Source organism: Cyrtonyx montezumae, unplaced genomic scaffold (genome assembly GCF_038088225.1).
Source record: "Cyrtonyx montezumae isolate F1298 unplaced genomic scaffold, pur_monq_1.0 scaffold_36, whole genome shotgun sequence".
NCBI lineage: Eukaryota > Metazoa > Chordata > Aves > Galliformes > Odontophoridae > Cyrtonyx > Cyrtonyx montezumae.
In genome coordinates, this window is record NW_027072041.1 from 9,552,462 (window position 1) to 9,571,075 (window position 18,614).

The following is an 18,614-nucleotide window of genomic DNA, read 5'->3' on the forward strand; positions in this document are numbered from 1 at the left end:
TTACTAAGTTGTTCTTGATGGGCCTTGTACTGCCTTCTCAGATGTTACTGGGAGGTAGCAGCAGGTAGGCATGCTCTACAGCACTGATCTTGAGATGCTGTACTACCTTTTGACTTCAAAATCCTGAATTACAGGCTGTCAGATAGATCCACAGAGAGTGTTTAGGCACTTAGGAATAAAGGCTTAAGAGCTGTGTTTGGGTGCAGAAGGATTTATCAGGGTTTTCAAGTCTCCATGTTAGTGGACATTGACTGTTTAAATCCCTGCTCAGGTTATGGAGCCCATGTTTTTCTGGCTACCTCTTCTGAAGCCAAAGCTTCCTGATCACTGTGCTTGTAGAATTCAGGAAGGTCAGAGAGAGAATTTCTCAACAATGTTTATCTCCAGTATGGGCTGGAGAAATGAAGTGCCATGGAGACGTAATGCAGTAATAAGCTTTTGGTTTGTTTGTTTTTTCTTTTCTTTTAGAAAAACTAAGTACTACAATGTTGTTTTGGATTAAAAAAAAAAAAAAGTAGCTTGAAGCAAGGGCTTAGTGTTTTGTGTTTTGTTCTCTTTAACTTCATGAGAAATCATTAGATAATAATTAATTGTAACTTAGGCAATATTATCATGTAAGCAGTGTGATCGACCCAGCATGTGACTGAATCATTATGAGGTGGCCACACTGACTTTGAAGGTTAAATGGTTCTAAGTTCCCTCTGTCCTTCCTGTAATGACTTCCTCCAAGGTCTGCTTGTAAGTGATGTTTCCTAGTTGAGGAGACCTGACAAATTGAAACAGCACTATCTAGAAATCCTTTTTTCTGCAGGTGTGTTGTATTTCACCTCCCAGAGGGAAGTATGTGAGCTGCAAGAACATCTGTCAGCCTTCCTCTGGAAAGGCTGGAAATTGTGCTTACTGCTACTGCACTTCATGTAAATGAAGTAGGCCCAAGGCTTTGTTTTACTTACAGCAGTTCAGGAAAGTTAGCAGTGCTGCCTAGCTGTGTTGGGGATGCAGTGATACCAGTGTTACTCTTAGTAAAAATGATCGTACAGAATATTTTGAAGTTCGGGGATATTGCTTTTTCTAAAAGTGCATGCTCTGCTGCTTGAATGGCAGTGAAAATGAATTTACTCAGCCCTTACAGCTTTCTACATTATGGCATAGTAAGTAAGATCCTGGACTCCAGGATCAAGATGTGGTACCCGTGAGTCATAAGTTCTTAGTATATTGAGGCAAATATATGAATGACATATTGTTTGTAACTACAGGATATTTCCAATTTCAAAGTAAGTAGAAAGACTTTATTCAAGAACAGCTAAGAGTTAATGCTGCAAAGGAAACAGTTATGCAATGGTGAATGTAAAGGTTTTGCAACTGTAATGGGATTCAGATGTGACTTATGTTCAGCTGTTATTGTTAATATGAAGAGAGATAGCTTATTGCCGACCTGTTACTTGATAGCAGCTTGTGGAGTAGAGTTGTCAATGCACAGATGAATTGCTTAGAAAGCTGTCAGTAACTCCAGCTAGTGAACAGAAAGTGCACAGAGAAAAACTGTGCACTTCCAGAGGAGACAAGATATAATTATTCTGAAATGCTTTGCAGGAGAAATTCTTGTGCTCGGTGAACTCATTGCCCCTGCACCCTGAGGAGAGCAATTCTCTACCCAATCTGTTGGCAGCAGTCAGTTACATAGTGTTGTATGGATCCCTGTGTAGTGTCTAAAAAGCAAGGTGGAAGCAGTTTGCAGGATTCTGGCAGCAGCAGGGAGGCTTGTCTGGTGATCTGGTTTCAGCTAGATTTAAACAGAGCATTCATTCACCAGCGATCTCAAACCTAACTTGTTCTTGGTGAGAAACAGTGCTGGATCACTGTAACGGGAGTAGAACCAGTGTTCTTGGGAGAGGCTGAAGTTTTAAAAGATCAGGCTTGGGGGGCTGAATGGTCTACCTCTTCTCCTTTTGATTAAGACTGCTGCCATGCATTGGATAAGACTGTCTGCAGGTATTTTGGTGTATTAGGGTTTTCTTTTGTTACAGTTCTGGCTTGCAGTTTCAGCTCTGAAGTTAAGCATAGAATAGTAGATTACACTGTGTTTATTTAGTATGGGAGTACATTATCCTGGCAGAAGCACAGGACTAGAATTGAAAATCTGACAGCATTTTAGATTTGTGAGAATGGAAATAGGTCTGACAGCCAGTGTCCTATACTGGCTTTTTTTAAAGCAGTTTCTTAATCTGTAGTATTTGGAAGTCCACTCAAGTTATTCAGTGTGAGTCTAAGTATATAAAGTGCTTATGAAATTTGTGAGAGTAGATTCCACTGATCAAGGGAACTGTGAGACAGTAAATAAATTGCAGAATTGAAATTTAGTTTATAAAGCATGTTGAGAGTAAATGTGCACTAATACTTTATAAGTTGTTGTAAAACAATTACTTCTAATGATGCAGTGGTTTTCTGTATGCCTTTAGTAGTAGTGTTTTATATCAGACCTGACCAGGGTCAGCAGGAAAAGAGCAGAGTTAGCATTCTTCTTATGAGCCTTAGAAGGAAGCTAAGAAACAGTACTCGCATATTTAAGCTCCCTGAAACCTTTTACTTTGTTTCAGAGGGAATCAAAGAATGAGGGAATAGTCATACACATCCATTTCTAAAACAAACAAAAAAAAAAAAGATTATTAAAATGACCTCTCTTCCTTCCAGTCTTCTTGCATTTCATTTTGCACTTATTTTAATAATTGCTTTCATGAAGAAAATATTACAACACTCGAAATAATACCCAAAACAATACTCTTATTATCTTCTAGGCAGCTCAGTGAAGGCTTCAAGAACTCATTAAAATTTACTTTTCATGCAATTTGCATTACAATAATGCAGATTAAGTCTCTTGAAAAAATAGACATGATAAAGCAAGTCGAATGAATTTCCAGAAACTTGCCCAGACTGTTTAGTCATTGTTACATGTTAATCCCATTATTTTTCATAATCAGAACTATAAATTATGAACAGATTATGTTTTTATATACAGTGAAGCAGTATAAATTAGGTTGTACTTTCTGATACATATACATATAATTTTTTTAATAATTGGTATGCTACAAAGTACAGGGAATGATGTGACTTCATTTGCTCTCTCTTAACACCTTTATGTGCAATAGTGCTGTTTTAATAAACAGGAAAGAACAGTTGCTGGAGTGCAAGTTACCTCAGTAGGTGCCCTTAAACTGAAGAGAGCTTGATTGTTTTTTAAGAAAAGTTGTGAATCTTGTTTCTTGGTCACTTCACACAATAGTGGAGTTCACAACGCTGAGGGATATGGGACAGAGAAAGTAGGAAATCAGGATCCTAAATTTTAGGGAAGGCAAATTCCAGCTCCTCAAGGAGTTAAGTCAATAAAACTCCCCTAGAAATCTGTCCTCAAGGATGAGGGAGCAGAGCAGAGCTGGCAGATCTTTAAGGAAGCTTTCCTTAGTGCAGAAGAGCTCTCCATCCTCAAGTGTAGGAAGGCAGGAAAGGAGACCAGCATAGCTGAACCAGGACCTACTGGTCAAACTGGAGAGCAAGAAGAGAATGCACAGGCAGTGGAGATGGAGACAGGTAACCCAGTGCTGCTACATTTTGTAGGGATGGAGCCAGGAAGAAGGCTAATGCCCAACTAGCAAGGAGCACAAAGAATAAAGAATACAAAAGGCTTCTACAAGTATTTGAAAAAGGAAAGTCCGGGAGGTTGTACTACCCACCTAGTGAGCAATACAGACAGACTGGTAACAGTGGACATGGAGAAGACTGAAGTACTCAACAACTTTTTTACATCAGCATTCACTGGCAACTGCTCTTTATGCACCCTTCGAGAAGATGGAATCAGATGGAGAGGGTTGGGAAACAATGACTCACCTGTTGTAAGTGAAGATCAAGTTCATGACCACCAGAGGAACTTGAACATCCCTAAGTATATGGGTCATTATGAAATACATCCCAGAGTCCTGAGGGAATTTTCTGATATAGTCACCAAGCCACTCAGTGATGTTTGAAAAATATGTGATTAACTGGAAAAATGCAATATTGCACCCATGTTAAGGAAGGGTAGAAAAGTTGACCTATGGAACTATTGACCTGTCAGCCTCACTTTTGTGCCAGGGATTATCACGGAGCAGATCCTCCTTAAAGTTCTGCTAAGGCACATGGAAGTGTAGGAGGTAATGCAGGACAACCAGCATGGTTTTGCCAAGGGCAAATCCTGCCTGACAAACTTGATGGCCTTCTATGAAGCTGTAACTGTCAGTGAACAAGGAAAGATCCACTGATGTCACTGTCTAAACTTCTGTAAGGCCATTGACACAATCCCCCACAACATCCTTCTCTCCAAATTGGAAGAACATGGATTTGATGAGTAGACTGTTAATTGGACAAGGAACTAATTGGAAGATCATAACCAGCAAATACTGGCCAATTGCTCATGTCCGAATGGAGGTCTGTGATGAGTGGTGTCCTTCAGGGTTCAGTACTAGGGCTGACACTTCGTAGTATCTTCATCAGTGGCACTGACAGTGAGATTGAGTGCGCCCTCAGCAAGTTTGTGGATGACAGCAAGCTGTGTGGTGCAGTCAACACACCTGAGAGACTGAATGCCATCTAAGAAGACCCAGAAGGGTTCAAGCCCAGGAGAGCCTCATGAAGTTCAACAAATTAAAGTACAAGATCTCAAACCTGGGTCATTGCATTGTCCACTGTCAGTACAAGTTAGAGGATGAAAGGATAGAGCACAGCTCTGCTAAAAAGAGCTTGGGAGATGTGGATGGCAGGCTGGATGTGAGCTAGCAGTGTGCCCTTGCAGCCCAGAAAGCCAACTAAATAGTCTTAAGAACAGTTGTAGATTTTCCTTGTTAGGGAAGTTGTGTGGTACCTTAGAGTAGAAATACAACATGTATGCTGAGTACAAAACAATATTTCAAAGAATACACTGTTTTTAATGAGTTGAATGATTTGGGGAAGTTGTGTTCTTTAATTCAGATTATAAAGAGTAATTAAAAAAACGGTACTAGTAATTGTTATGAAGAAAGTTTTGAATTTTGTATTTTCTGATAAAATACAACCAAATAAAATCTGATGTTATGTGGGTGTATGAGCAAAAACAAACTTTATTTTTTAGCTTTACAGTATGTGGCTTTTACTTAAATTTAGATACAGCCAACCATGAATATATGTATGTTTAGTTGTTCTAACCTTTTTTTTTTTCTTTTTAAGAAAGAAAAAAAACCAACTTTATTCTAATCCTTCCTCATCAGGGGAAGTAGGGAGTGATTACTATTTCCGATATTTAATTAAATATTTTCCATCTTCTACTTTGATACTGACAACTTTGAAGCTTTTGGATGCTTTCTGATGTTGGTCTGATAACAGTTGTGCTAAAAGGAGCCTGGAGGTTAAAACAAGCGTGGCATTAATTCTTCTATTTTCCCAGTGTTGCAGGTGGAGAGCTTTTCGACTTCTTAGCTGAAAAAGAGTCTCTTACAGAGGAGGAAGCCACAGAATTTCTCAAACAAATACTTAATGGTGTTCAATATCTCCATTCTCTTCAAATTGCCCACTTTGATCTAAAGGTATGTTGAGAAGATAAGAATGCATACAACTGTAAGCAACATCCATTAAATTCTTGTGTCATGCACAGGGCTAGTGGTATCATGAATGGGACTTTGGTTATTTATGTCATGGAACTAGTTTTTAGAAATCTAATCTTTTGGAGGGGATGGGGTTCATCTCTCAGAGAAGGGAAAGACCATCTTTGCCAACAAGTTCTACAATTTAATCAGGAGGATTTAAACTAGAGTTGCTGGGAGAGGGAATCTTCAAATCATCCCATTTTGGGGCTAATGATAGTAATGGGTGCCCTGGGCCTGGAGTTGGATCACAGGCCGGTAAGACAGCACCTAAGGTGCAGGATAAGGGAGCTCCAGTTGGTAAAGCAGCCTCAATGGGAGCCCAACTCAAACACTTGTACACTAATACATGGAGCATGGGGAACAAGCAAGAAATGTTGAAGGCGTGTGTGTACCTACAGGGCTGTGATGTCATTGGCATCACTGAGACACGGTGGAATGGACAGGTATAAACTCTTTAGGTAGGACAGGCAGGGGAAAAGGGAAGGGGGTGACCATCACTGGCCGGCTGGAGTCCATGGAGCTCCACGTGGGGGTAGAAGAGGAGCTGACAGAGCTGATGGGTTAGGATTAAAGGAAACGCAGGGAAGGGAGACATCATAATGGGAGCCTGCTGCAGGCTGCCTGATCAGGAAGTCTGCTTGGATGAGGCTCTCTCTAAACAGATTAGAGCAGCTTCACATTCACAAAACATAGTCCTCATGGTGAACTTCATCCAAGTAACTGTTGGAAATGGCAGCAGGGCACCAGAAATGGAAGAGATTCCTGGAATGTGTTGATGATAGCTTCCTTTTCCAAGTGGCACAGCAACCCATGAGAAAAGGTGCTATGCTAGACCTTGTCCTCACTGAAAAGGAGGGGCTGATGAGTAATGTGGAACTCAAGAGCAGCCTTGGCTGCAGTGCCCACAGAATGGTGGAGTTCAGTATCCGTAGAGCAGCGAAGAGGATGTGCAGTAAACTTAATACTCTGGACTTCAGGAGAGCAGACTGCAAACTCTTCAGAGAACTACGTGGCAGGATGTCATGGGAGGGAAAAGAGGCCCAAGAAAGCTGGTCAGTGAGATGGTCATGGACCATCCCTTCCAAGCCCAGAAGCAGTGCATCCTGAGAAAAATGAAGACAGGCAAGAATGCCAGGAAGCATTCCTCCGGAGTTGTGGTCAGCAGCTCAGTGTCCAAGTGGAGGGTGGTGACAAGTGGCATTCCTCAGGAGTCAGTGCTGGGACCAGTGTTATTTAACATGTTTGTAGGTGACATGGACAGCAGGATTGAGTCCACCTTCAGCAACTATGCAGGTGACACGAAGCTGAGGGGTGCAGATGACACACTAGAGGGAAGGGATGCTATTCAGAGCGTCCTGGACAGGCTTGAGAGGTGGACCCATGCCAACCTCATGTAAGTTCAGCAAGGCCAGGTACACGCTCCAGTACCTGGACTGGAGTAGTCCCAAGCACAGATACAGGCTAGGCTAAGAATGGCTTGAGAGCAGCCATGAGGAGAAGGATTTGGGGCTGTTAATTGATGAAAGATTCAACATGATCTGGTAGTGTGCACTTGCCACTTAGAAGGCCAACCATATCTTGGGTTGCTTCAAGAGATGTGTGACCAGCGGGTCAAGGGAGGTGATTCTACCCCTCTGCTGTGCTCTTGTGAGACCCCACCTGCAGTATTGCATCCAGTTCTGGTGTCCGCAGCACAAGAAGGACATCAAGCAGTTGGAGAGGGTTCTGAGGAGGGCCACAAAGATAATCAGAAGGCTGGAGCACATCCATTACAAGGTCAACCTGTGAGAGCTGGGTCTCTTCATTCTAGAGAAGAGAAAGCTCTTGGAGAATCTTATAGTGGCCTTCTAGTACCTGAAGGGGACCTATGGAAAAGTTGGGGGGGGAACTTATAAGAGCAGGTAAGTGACAGGACAAGGGGAAATGGTTTTAAACTGAAAGAGGGTAGATTTAGGCTAAATATTAGGAAGAAAATCTTTACTGTATGGGTAGTGAGATACTGAAACAAGCTGCTCAGCAAGGCTGTGAATGCCCCTTCCCTGGAAGCATTCGAGGCCAGGCTTTATGTGGCTTTAAGCAACCTGATCTAGAGGGATGTGTCACTGCCTATAGCAGGGGGTTGGAACTAGACGATCTGAAGGGTTCTTTCCAATTTGAACTAGAGTATGATTCTATGATCCTTTTGTAACGTCAACCAGTAAATCGCCGTCATGCAGATCATTGCTTGCTTATATACTTAAGAAAAACACCAGCCAGTGGAAAGAATTTACTGAACCATAAGTAGTTCTCATCTGTTTTTAATATAAGATTCTTCATGGAAGATTGCAACTTCCATCAAAATGAAACCATTTTGAGGAGGAGATCTTGAAATGATGACTATGATTATGATTCTATGAAACATGAACAGGATCTGGAAAAAGACATCCTGAACAGAATGCCTTTTATCAACTTCCTTGCTGTTGCATTTACACTGTATGTTCTTGCAAATGTTACATCTAAGTACTAAAATGAAACATTACCAAACAGTACTGAATAGAGCACAGTGATTCTTGTAGGTCAGATAGAACAGATCATTTCTGTTTTGGAGGATGTTGGGGAAGGATTTGTTCTGGTGGGATTTTTTTGTATTGTTTCTCTTTTATTTTTTTTTTTAGGAAGTGCAGTTAATTGCATCCTGTCAGTAGTGGAAAGAGGTCTTTTTAATCTAAACTTGGTTATTGCTTTTTTAATGTTTCCATTTCAGAATGTTTTCTGATGTAAGATTCTATGATAAATAGGCAGCTGAACATTTCATGTCTGCTACAGTAAGCAGCTATGTCTGTATTAGGAAAAGAAGACATAATTATTATATCGCAATGCAGTTCTGAAAAGGATTGCTGTATTTTGGAGGTGAGATAGGGCAAGGAGTGTTTTTGCAGTATAAACACACCTGTTCCAACCTCATCCTTATTACCTACTGTAATATATTTTTGTATTATAGTCAGTAGGAGTTACAGATCTACTAAGAATGTTTCAATGTCTCCCAACCTGATATTTATTTTTTTGTCAGTGTATCTGCAGTGAAGCAAAACATCCTTTCACTTGATAACAAGAATGTGTGAATTAAGTTATACAGCAAGAACAATAGGAGTATGTAATAGAAATGTAGAGAGGAAAAGAAGAAATCAGTTTTGAAGTCTTATTACTCACGGGGCGGTAAGGCTGCCCAAGAGAAACTGTAGATGCTCCATTCCTGGTGGCATTCAGGGCCAGGCTGGATGGGCAGCAGCCCTGCTTATGTCAGAAGGTTGGAAGCAGATGATCCTTTAAGGTCTCCTCTAACCTAAACCATTCAGTGTTGTAAATAATCCTTCGCTGTATTTTAAAAGGTAATAGGTAAATACAAGAACCTGCTGTTCATCTATGAAAGAATGTTGAGCCTTAAAGTCTGGGAGCTAGACCACTCATAAAGTTTCTCTTGGAGACCCAAAAGCAGAAAGATACACTTCCCTGATGTGTTGTTTCTTCGCTTTCTGTGAAAGAAACCTCTTCATGGGGTTAATATGGACCAAATACTGGTATTTATCATTTTTGTCTCCTGCAACCTTCTAGCAGAACTGGAGTGATCCTATCTCAGGTTTTGTGACCTTTACTGAAGAGAATGTATTTCACCAACATCTGTCCAATGAAAACTGGTAATGTTGAATTCACAAGAGAATTTTGTGCCTGCAGAGATCATAGTGGTTTGTCATCAGCATGAAATTCTGTTTTACTGTATTTTTATCATACATTGAATTATGATAGGAAAAAGCAGGATTTTTCTGCTGAATATACGAGAAGTGCTCTATGCTGAGGAGCACTGGGATGTATTGCATATTTTGTACATATATGTAAACTCCGTTTTCTCTCTTTTCCTCCATTGCAAAGCCTGAAAACATAATGTTGTTGGACAAAAATGAACCAAAGCCTCGAATCAAGATTATTGACTTTGGTTTAGCACACAAAATCGACTTTGGAAATGAATTCAAAAATATTTTTGGAACACCAGAGTTTGTTGGTGAGAAACTTGATGTTTGTTAAAACTTTTCTTTCTCAGTCTGTGAAATGATAAATGTTGTTTAGCTTGGTTTGACTAAGATAGAATTTATGTGGTGGCTGCTCTGAAAGTATTGCCTCCTATGTTGTTATATTGATCCATTACATCTGAGACACATGTTGGGGGTATGGCAATGGAGGTTTAACCTTCCTGACATTATTCCATTATATTTTGTTGCCATGTGACAAATGGCAGCAGAGAGGCATTCTGATGAAATGGCATTTTACGTGGAAGGAGGTATGAAGCAAAGGTGTATAACTGAATTCCTCCGTGTAGAAAAAGTTGCACCCCCTGACATTCACTGACACTTGCTGAGTGTTTTTGGAGACATGAGCACTGTGAGGGATGGGTGGTATGCTTCAGTAGTGACAACAGCAACAGTGGGTCACCTCCACTGGTGGAAGATTTTAATGAATGTGCCATGTAGGCTTTTGTCCATTGCTGGTGAAAATGTGTAGCTGATGGTGATGAGTGTAGCTGAGAATTTGCTCTATCAAATTGTGTAATTGTAGTTTCCACAAAAATAACTAGGAGACATTACTTACGGTAATTTGTGATATTTTGGAATTTAAGCAGTTTGTGGCATTCATTCCTACTGTAAACGTATGTTAAGGGTATTTAATCTGTCAGCATCTTAGTTTATTGTCTCTGATTTACATAATCTGAGTGAAAAGGATTTCCTCATTGGCTTTATTCTGATCTACCTATTTTCTCCCTTAGCTCCTGAAATAGTAAATTATGAGCCTCTTGGTCTTGAAGCAGACATGTGGTGAGTTATTAGATCTTATCTGAAATAAATGTTATGATTATTAATATGTTCTAACCTTATGTTTTTCCTTCTCTTTCTCTATTTCTCTCCACTCTCCCTCACCCCTCTTTTTGTTTTCTTTTTTTACTCCAGGAGCATTGGTGTAATAACTTACATTCTGTGAGTACAAAAATCTATGGGTGGTTCTTAGAATTGCTAGTTTTTTAATCTGTTCTCTGGGTTTTTGGTGATGCTTATACAAATCAAGCAATTTTGATTGCACAAGATGTTTCAAGTTGAACTAATCATAAAAGCAGTATTATAATTATTGATTAGAATAGCCGTTGATGGGCCTTGAGAATGCATGGGAAGCTGTCTTCAGATCTGTAGGTAATATCCTCTAAAATCGCAGCGAAGTTTTTGCCCTCTTAGACCAAACTGTCATGAAAGTACTATTTCCAGCCTTTGAGCAAGAAAAAAAATTGTACACTTTCTGCTGTTGTTTGAGCTGAGAGAGTTAAACAGCTATGTTTCAACATGTAGTGTGAGGATCATTCTGTATTTCTGCAGTCTAAGTGGTGCATCACCATTTCTTGGAGAAACCAAGCAGGAAACGTTAGCAAATGTGTCTGCTGTGAATTATGAATTTGAAGAAGAATTCTTCAGTAATACCAGTGCCCTTGCGAAAGATTTTATACGAAGACTTCTAGTCAAGGATCCAAAGTGAGTCATTCCTCTTGCATATGCATTGTTCCAGCCTGAAATGTCTTTTAATATTTCAAATTATACAATATTTTGCAATGTTATTTTTTTATGTATAGTAGTTTGTATTTTGTACTACCTGAAATAATTCTCTTTTCTGCTACTAAAGGAAGAGAATGACTATCCAAGATAGTTTGCTGCATCCTTGGATCAAGGTGAGCATGTAATTAATTCTCAGTTTTTCGGTCATTCTTGATTTCTTATTCCACTTTCACTTCTTAAGTTCTTCAGCAAAGCCTTCAAATTGAAAATTGGTCTAATTGTTAAATATATATTACTGTTTTTGAAGGTTATCTGTATGAAAACTGGCATGTGTGAATTGTGGACTTTGTTAACATATGGAATTTATACAAGAAGAGTGGCCTGTTGTTAAGATAAAATTCATGTTCAACCAGAGAAGTTAGGACTGTAGAAAGTGTTGTAATGACAGAGGTGCATTATCTTAATCCACTCCCTTTGCTGTCTTCAAATCTCCTTGTTAGATTAGTCATAAAAGAGTCATCTTTCTTCTGTCTTTCTTCCTCTTTTGGACTGAAGTCAACAGTTGCTGTGTTTCTAGGCTGAAAGAGAGAAAGTGGGACCTATTGTTCTTGAAATGTGCACTAATAACTGTCATGGATTTTTTTCAATACCCTATCAAATTCTGGTTATGAATAGTAAATGTCTTCAGCATCAATGATTTCCCAACTTTGGGGTTGCGCAGTGACTACTTTCCACTTCCCAGAGAACCAGTTCACAGTTCAGCGTCCTAGGACAAATACTTCCACAGCAACATGCCGTACTGCAGATTTGACTGGAAAAATACTGACATTCTCTGTGCTCTGCTGACTTTTTCATGGGTTAATCTTAACAAGTACAGCTGTGAAATAGACAACTGGGGTCATGTTGAATTTATTTTTAAACCAGAAGAGCAAGCACTAAGTTTTTTTTTTGACAGACATGTTTTCCAGGAGCCATTCTTTTGTACTTTACAATGTTCCTTTATAATCTTAACTTTCCAGATGTTCTCTTTCTGTCTCCTCCACTGCTCATGTCCTCTCTTACTTCCTCCCATCACTACCTTTACCCGTATTTCTCAATAAAAATATCTTCAAGTACAACATCATGCTTTTCAAAGTTAGGTGGTTTCATTGGTGACTGGTGCTTAATATTAGCCTATGAGAAATGTCAAAGGCTGCAACCTTAGAGCTTCCCATACAGGTAGGTGGGATATGATTATTATCCTGTTCCAGCAATGTCTAGCTGATGACACTGAGATTGGAAAATTGGACTAAATTCAGACAGGAAATTTTCCTAGAAGACATATTTTGTCTTGGAAATAATACACAATTTCTCCATCACACTTATACATTAAGGATGAAGTTTCTTTTTAGAATGTTAAATCAAGATTCTTTTGATGTTGGCTTTTTGTTTTTGTTGTTTAAAAAAAAAAGAAACAAAAAACCCAACTGGGTATTTTATTAAATATTCTTAGATCTGGATTTTCTTTAGAGTGTATTCTTAGAGAGTTCAGTCTGCATGTGTCACTAGATTGTGGGTATTCAAATTCATGCTTACATTATGAAAACATCATCACAGTGTAATAAAAGTAATTATAAGTGGAAGTCTTACATAAAGAAAGATGCTTTGTGAAAGTTCTGGTATATTTCACAGCTATATTCTACTTTTGCTCACAGCCTAAAGACACTCTACAAGCACTTAGTAGGAAAGCATCTGCAGTGAATATGGAGAAATTCAAGAAGTTTGCAGCACGGCGAAAATGGAAAGTAAGTCATTGAGTAATCTTCACAATGCTGGTAGTGTGTACATACAGTAGTGGTACCTGCTCCAGAAAAACATGCGTTACCTTTATCATTTGGAATAAAGTAGATGCTTAAGTATAGTGAGATGACCTCCTTGCCAATGATCTGCACATAAGTGCTCAGGTGTTGGAGTGTTTATGTGTCTAGTTGTTTGCTATCATCTATCTATTTTGCTTGAGTTTGTAGAGGAAAGGCACTCCTAAGTGTAGGTACATGTTTGTGCAGCAGTAATACCAGTAAATCAAGTATCTTTTAAACAAGTCTTGCAGAATCAATTCTTCCAAGTTATGCGAACAGCCAGCAGAATAGAAAGGAAAAACTGGTCTCTTCTGCAGAGGGTTTTTGCGCTTCTTTCCTTCAGTGTGCACACTAGAGAGTTCACAGTGATACTAAGCAATGACTGGCTATTATTTATATGAGGAGAGTGAAACATGACACAACAGTAGTCTGGAATATTTGAAAAAGAGTTTTACTGATATAAATAGAGGACAGAAATAATTTTGCTAAGCCACTGAGCAGAAACCAAAACTATCCAGATGTATGTATACTTTTATTTATTTATTTATTTATTTAGGCACAGTGCAGTATCCCTGTTGGGTAAATACCTATGGTATTTATTAAACTGAAATATGAATTTGCTGCCTTAGTATGAAATTCTAAGTTTAGGAATATCTTATATTTATGTATATATATATATTAAAATAACAGTTTAAGGGAATACTGTCAGTTAATTTATGCCCAGTTAGGTTTTCTGTGTGTACATACATTAAAGTCCACTCATTTAAATATTTTCAGTGTTTTGCTCTATATCTGAATGGCTTTTTGAAATAGTACCAATCCAGAAGTATTATATAGTTCTACTAGTGCAAGTGCATAGCTTATCTGTATTCTACTGGAAGATTCAAATGCAACTTAAAAAGGAGATGGGAGAGAGGCTGGAAGCAAACTCATTTGTGTTGCTGTTTGACAGTCTTACTTTAAAAGCTCTGCAATAGCATCCTATCACATGTATTGCTTTGATTTTCTGTTAATGTAGTTTTTTTTTCTTCTTATTTTTAAAAAGCAATCAGTGCGCTTAATATCCTTGTGCCAAAGATTATCAAGATCCTTCTTGTCCAGAAGTAATATGAGTGTTGCTAGGAGCGATGATACTCTGGTAAGTTTATACGTATATGATTAGGAAGCTTTAAAACATCTGAAACAGCGTTTTCTGAAATGATTCTAACACAAATTCTATCTGTGGATTCTATCCACAAATGGATTTTAAGTCTACCAAGGGCAATTCTCTGTAGTCTGATCTTGTGCGTGACAGAAACTTTGAAAATTCATTAATCAGTTAGCACACTGAGACTCTTTAGCTTGTGCTTGAAATCCATTTATCTCAGTTTTCGAGTTTTATGCAGGAGAAATTTTAGTGTGGGAAAGTTGTACCTAATATTTTTTATGGCACAGTGTAACTTAAAATAACAATGTGATTATTTTTAACAGAGTATTCAGAGTTACTGAACCTCCATAGATGTAACAAATGCTAGACAGCAGTATCAGAATAAGGATAGTACAATTACTTACTGACAAAATTTTAGACTTGTCCAGTATTCAGTTTTTGGAGTCGTATATGTCTGCTAGTTTCTAAGAGGTAGAAATTGTATGCTTTGAAATTACAATTTCTTGTGAATCCAAGAGCATCTTATTTATCTTACTCTCTATATTTTAATACAGGCTTTATAAATCCCATGTGTTCAGCAGTGCTAATATGTTTAGAGCTGGGTAACCTCATTTTTCCTGTGCATTAATAGGATCATACTTCAGAAATTCCACAAAGCCTTTTTTGTTCTTGTTATCTTCTTTGTGTGCCTCCTTTGTAACCACACGTACCTTTGTCTCCATTTTCTCCTATTTCTGCTTCCACACTGCTTATTCTCTGTCTTTTTCCACTTTGGCCACTTCCCCCATCACTGTTTATCAGCTGTTGTCATGTCTTTTAACACACCCTCAGCATTTCACACCTGTGTTGCAGCAAATCATCCTCTGTACATCCTAATGTATTATAAAAAAAAAAAAAAATCAGAAACCACAGTATGAAGGAGATAAATGGTACAAATATTTGCAAATATTTACAAATTTGGCTCTGTAAATTTCAGTGCATGGGAGAAAAACAAAGTTATATCTGCAAATGTATCTAGGCTCATTATTTATTTTTTTAGACTCCTGCCTGGCTTGTATGGATGTATGAAAGCTAGATCCAAAGTACCTCTTCTACAGCATATTCCCAGATAACACAAAACTTGATTCTGCGTTATGTATTTGTGTATCTCTTTTCTTTTTAATGTTTCGAATCAGTTAGGTTGGAAAAGACATTTAAGATCCTTGAGTCCAGTGACCTATCTAACACTGAAAGAGTACCACTAAACTCTGTCACATATATCTCTTAAATACCTACAGGGATGGCAGTTCTACCACCTCCTTTGGCAATACGTAATCAGTACTTCACCACCTTTTATTTTCTGAAGAAATTCTTCCTGTTTTCCAATCTCAATTACTTCTTGAAAGGAGGGAGGGCACAACTTAATGCCATTGCAACACATCACTTCTCGCCTTAGAAAAGATATGATACTCTCTTCACTGCAACCTCCTGTCAGGTGGTTGTAGTGAGTGATGAGGCCTTTTTTTCTCCAGACTACATAGCCCCAGTTCTTCAACTACCCCTCACATGTTGTGTTCTGTAGTCTTTTCATCCACTTTGTTGCTCTTCGCACATGCTTGGGCAGTATGATATTCTTTTTGTACTAATAGGCCCAGAACTTAACACAATCACAGAAATCACAGAATTTTAGCCCCCATGCAAAGTAGGCTCCCCACAGCAGGCTGCACAGGTAGGCATCCAGGTGGGTCTTGAGTGTCTCCAGAGAAGGGGAATCCACAGCGTCCCTGGGCAGCCTGTGCCAGTGCTCTATCACCCTCAGTGTGAAGAAGTTCCTTCACATATTGGTGCAGAACTTCCTATGCATCAGTTTATGGCCGTTTCCCCTTGCCCTGTCCCCACAGACCACTGAAGAGAGGTTGGCTATGTCCCTTTTACTCCCACACTTAAGATATTTATAAATGTTAATAAAATTACCTCTCAGTCTTATTCAAGGTGCAGTCTAACCTGTACCAAGTATAGAGGGACAATCACTTTTCTGCTGGCCATCCTATTTCTGATGTAGACCATTGGCATTCTTGTCCACCTGGGAACACTGCAGGGTCATGTTCACGTGACTACTGATCAGTATCCCCTTTTCTGTTAGAAAGCTTTCCAGTCACTTTTCCTGAAATGTACACCACTGCATGTGGTTTTTATGACCGAAGTGCAGCACCCAGCATCTTGCCTTGTGACAGACAGTTGAAAGCAGACTGTTCATATAGTCTATCCAGATCTTTCTGGAGTGCTCTCCTACCCTCAGGCAGATAATACTCCATCCCAACTTGATGTTATCTACAAACATACTGAGAGCACACTCAGTCCAAAAAATTCTTTATCTCAGAATCATGAAGGTTGGAAAAGACCTGTAAGATCATCCAGTCCAACCATCTTTATCAATATAATTGATAAAGATTCTAAAACTGACATAAATACTGAGCCCTAGAGAATGCTACCTGTGAACAATTACCAACCAGATTTAACTCCATTCACAAAGACCCTTTGAGCTCAGCCATCCAACTAGTTTTTTACCCAGTGAACAGGACATCCATCCTAGTCATGAGCAGTAAGTTTCTCCAGGAATAGGTTTTGGGAAACAGAATTGAATGCCTTCCTGAAGTCCAAGTAAACAATATCTACAGGCTTTCCCTCATCCACTAAGAGAGAAATGTTGTAGAAGATCAGGTTAGTCAGACAGAACCTGCCTTTTATAAGTCCATGCTGACATGGTCTGATCACCTGATTGTCCTGTACATGCCATTTGATGGTACTCAAGATGATATGCTCAGTGACCTTCCCTGGCACCAACGTCACGCTGAGAGGCCTGTAATTCCCCGATCCTCTTTCCTGCACTTCCTGCAGGTGGATATTGTACTTGCTAAACATCCAGTCGATAGGGAGCTCCCCAGTTAGCCAAGACCACTGGTAAATTTTTGGAAGCAGCTTGCTTAACACTTCAGCCAGCTCCATCAGCACCCTTGAGTGGATCCTATCCATGTAGATTTGTGTGTTCAAGTGATGTAGTAGGCTGTTAACTATTTCCCTTTGGATACATGCATGTAATTGGTTATGCTGGAATTAGTTCTTTGTCTGGAATCTCAGTGAATAATGAGTTTATGGATTAAGTATTATTGTACCAGAAGAGGTGTGAGGCTTTTTGGTGTACATTTTCAAACAACATGCGTGCATTTTAGCTGTATGTTTCAGAAAGGATTTCTTGGCAGCAGAAGGGTTCTACGAGACTTTAAACATTCCACTTTTTAAAATTTTTCAGTGTCTTGGCAACTGTTGAGTTAGAGAGGGGTTGTTTTTCTTGAAGCTAACAGTTTTTCTTCTTTGTCTTTAATTACAAGGATGAGGAAGATTCTTTTGTGATGAAAGCTATTATTCATGCCATCAATGATGACAATGTTCCTGGATTACAGCACCTTCTGGGATCTCTGACAAATTATGATGTCAATCAACCCAACAAGGTAGAGTGTGGGTCTATGATGAGGTGGGTGGTAGACTAGCTGTAACCCTGTTGAATATATCAGTATGGCTGTAATAGAAGTGTAACATGTGAAATGAAAAAGAAATGTTAAGTGGATGGGAAATTACTCTGCCTTTCTTTAGGGAAAATTTTAATAAGTTCTACCTACAAACTTCTCAAGCTACCTGAAAATGGAGCCTAAAATGTGTTTTTGAAAAAGTAAGAAAATCTACTAATCAACTCCGTTTAAGAGCTTTGTTGTATTAGATATTAGCCTTTGCTTTAGTTTGCAGCTGTTCTTACAGCACATAAAGGCAGCTGATCGTATACAAATAATCAGATGGACAAACCAGCTTTGCAAAGCACTATCCGAAACAGAAGTCCTATGCAGCAGAATCCGTACATATGAACACAGTGTTAGATTCTGCCTTTCATTTTCAGAAACACAATGAGTTGCCTGCTGAAGAACTTCAGTATCCTGCAGCTGCTCGAGTGGAACTATTTTAACTGAGCCTACAAGACCAAGGTTCCAATGCTGGCTCTGCTGTTAAACCTTGATTAAATCATCTCAGCTTTGATTTTCAATTTTTTTTTAAGAATTATAGTGTTCATTATAAAATTCTTCAGGAAGTATCTTGAAGAGTACTGTGGAAATAAAGCATTTATTATTTTGCTGCAAAGGAGTCCTGAACCTTTCAGATAGGCGTTTGTATTCAGATGCTGCAGTACTGTTTAACTTTCTAATATGTTGTTAGTTGGTTGTGTCTTTGAGGAATTGAGGCCAAAAACTTAGATATTCTATTTATATTATTTTCTATTTTCTAAGCTGTTTGAAATGTGGCTATAAAAAATTGTGAGAGGTACCATCTTTTGCAAATTGGGCCGAAGAGAACATTACTGTTCCTAGTTGGAAAGTGTGCCTTTAAT

General features: G+C 38.9%; 1 protein-coding gene across 1 annotated transcript in view; it reads left to right on the forward strand.

Moving 5' to 3' along the window:
• DAPK1 (death associated protein kinase 1) overlaps positions 1–18,614 on the forward strand; it is a 93,719-nt gene that overhangs the window by 43,119 nt on the left and 31,986 nt on the right. Inside the window, exons 4-12 of the mRNA XM_065745669.1 lie at positions 5,450–5,588; positions 9,555–9,684; positions 10,444–10,492; positions 10,625–10,651; positions 11,042–11,194; positions 11,343–11,388; positions 12,910–12,999; positions 14,099–14,191; positions 17,569–17,688. Coding sequence (XP_065601741.1) covers positions 5,450–5,588; positions 9,555–9,684; positions 10,444–10,492; positions 10,625–10,651; positions 11,042–11,194; positions 11,343–11,388; positions 12,910–12,999; positions 14,099–14,191; positions 17,569–17,688 — 847 coding nt within the window. The remainder of the gene's footprint in view (positions 1–5,449; positions 5,589–9,554; positions 9,685–10,443; positions 10,493–10,624; positions 10,652–11,041; positions 11,195–11,342; positions 11,389–12,909; positions 13,000–14,098; positions 14,192–17,568; positions 17,689–18,614) is intronic.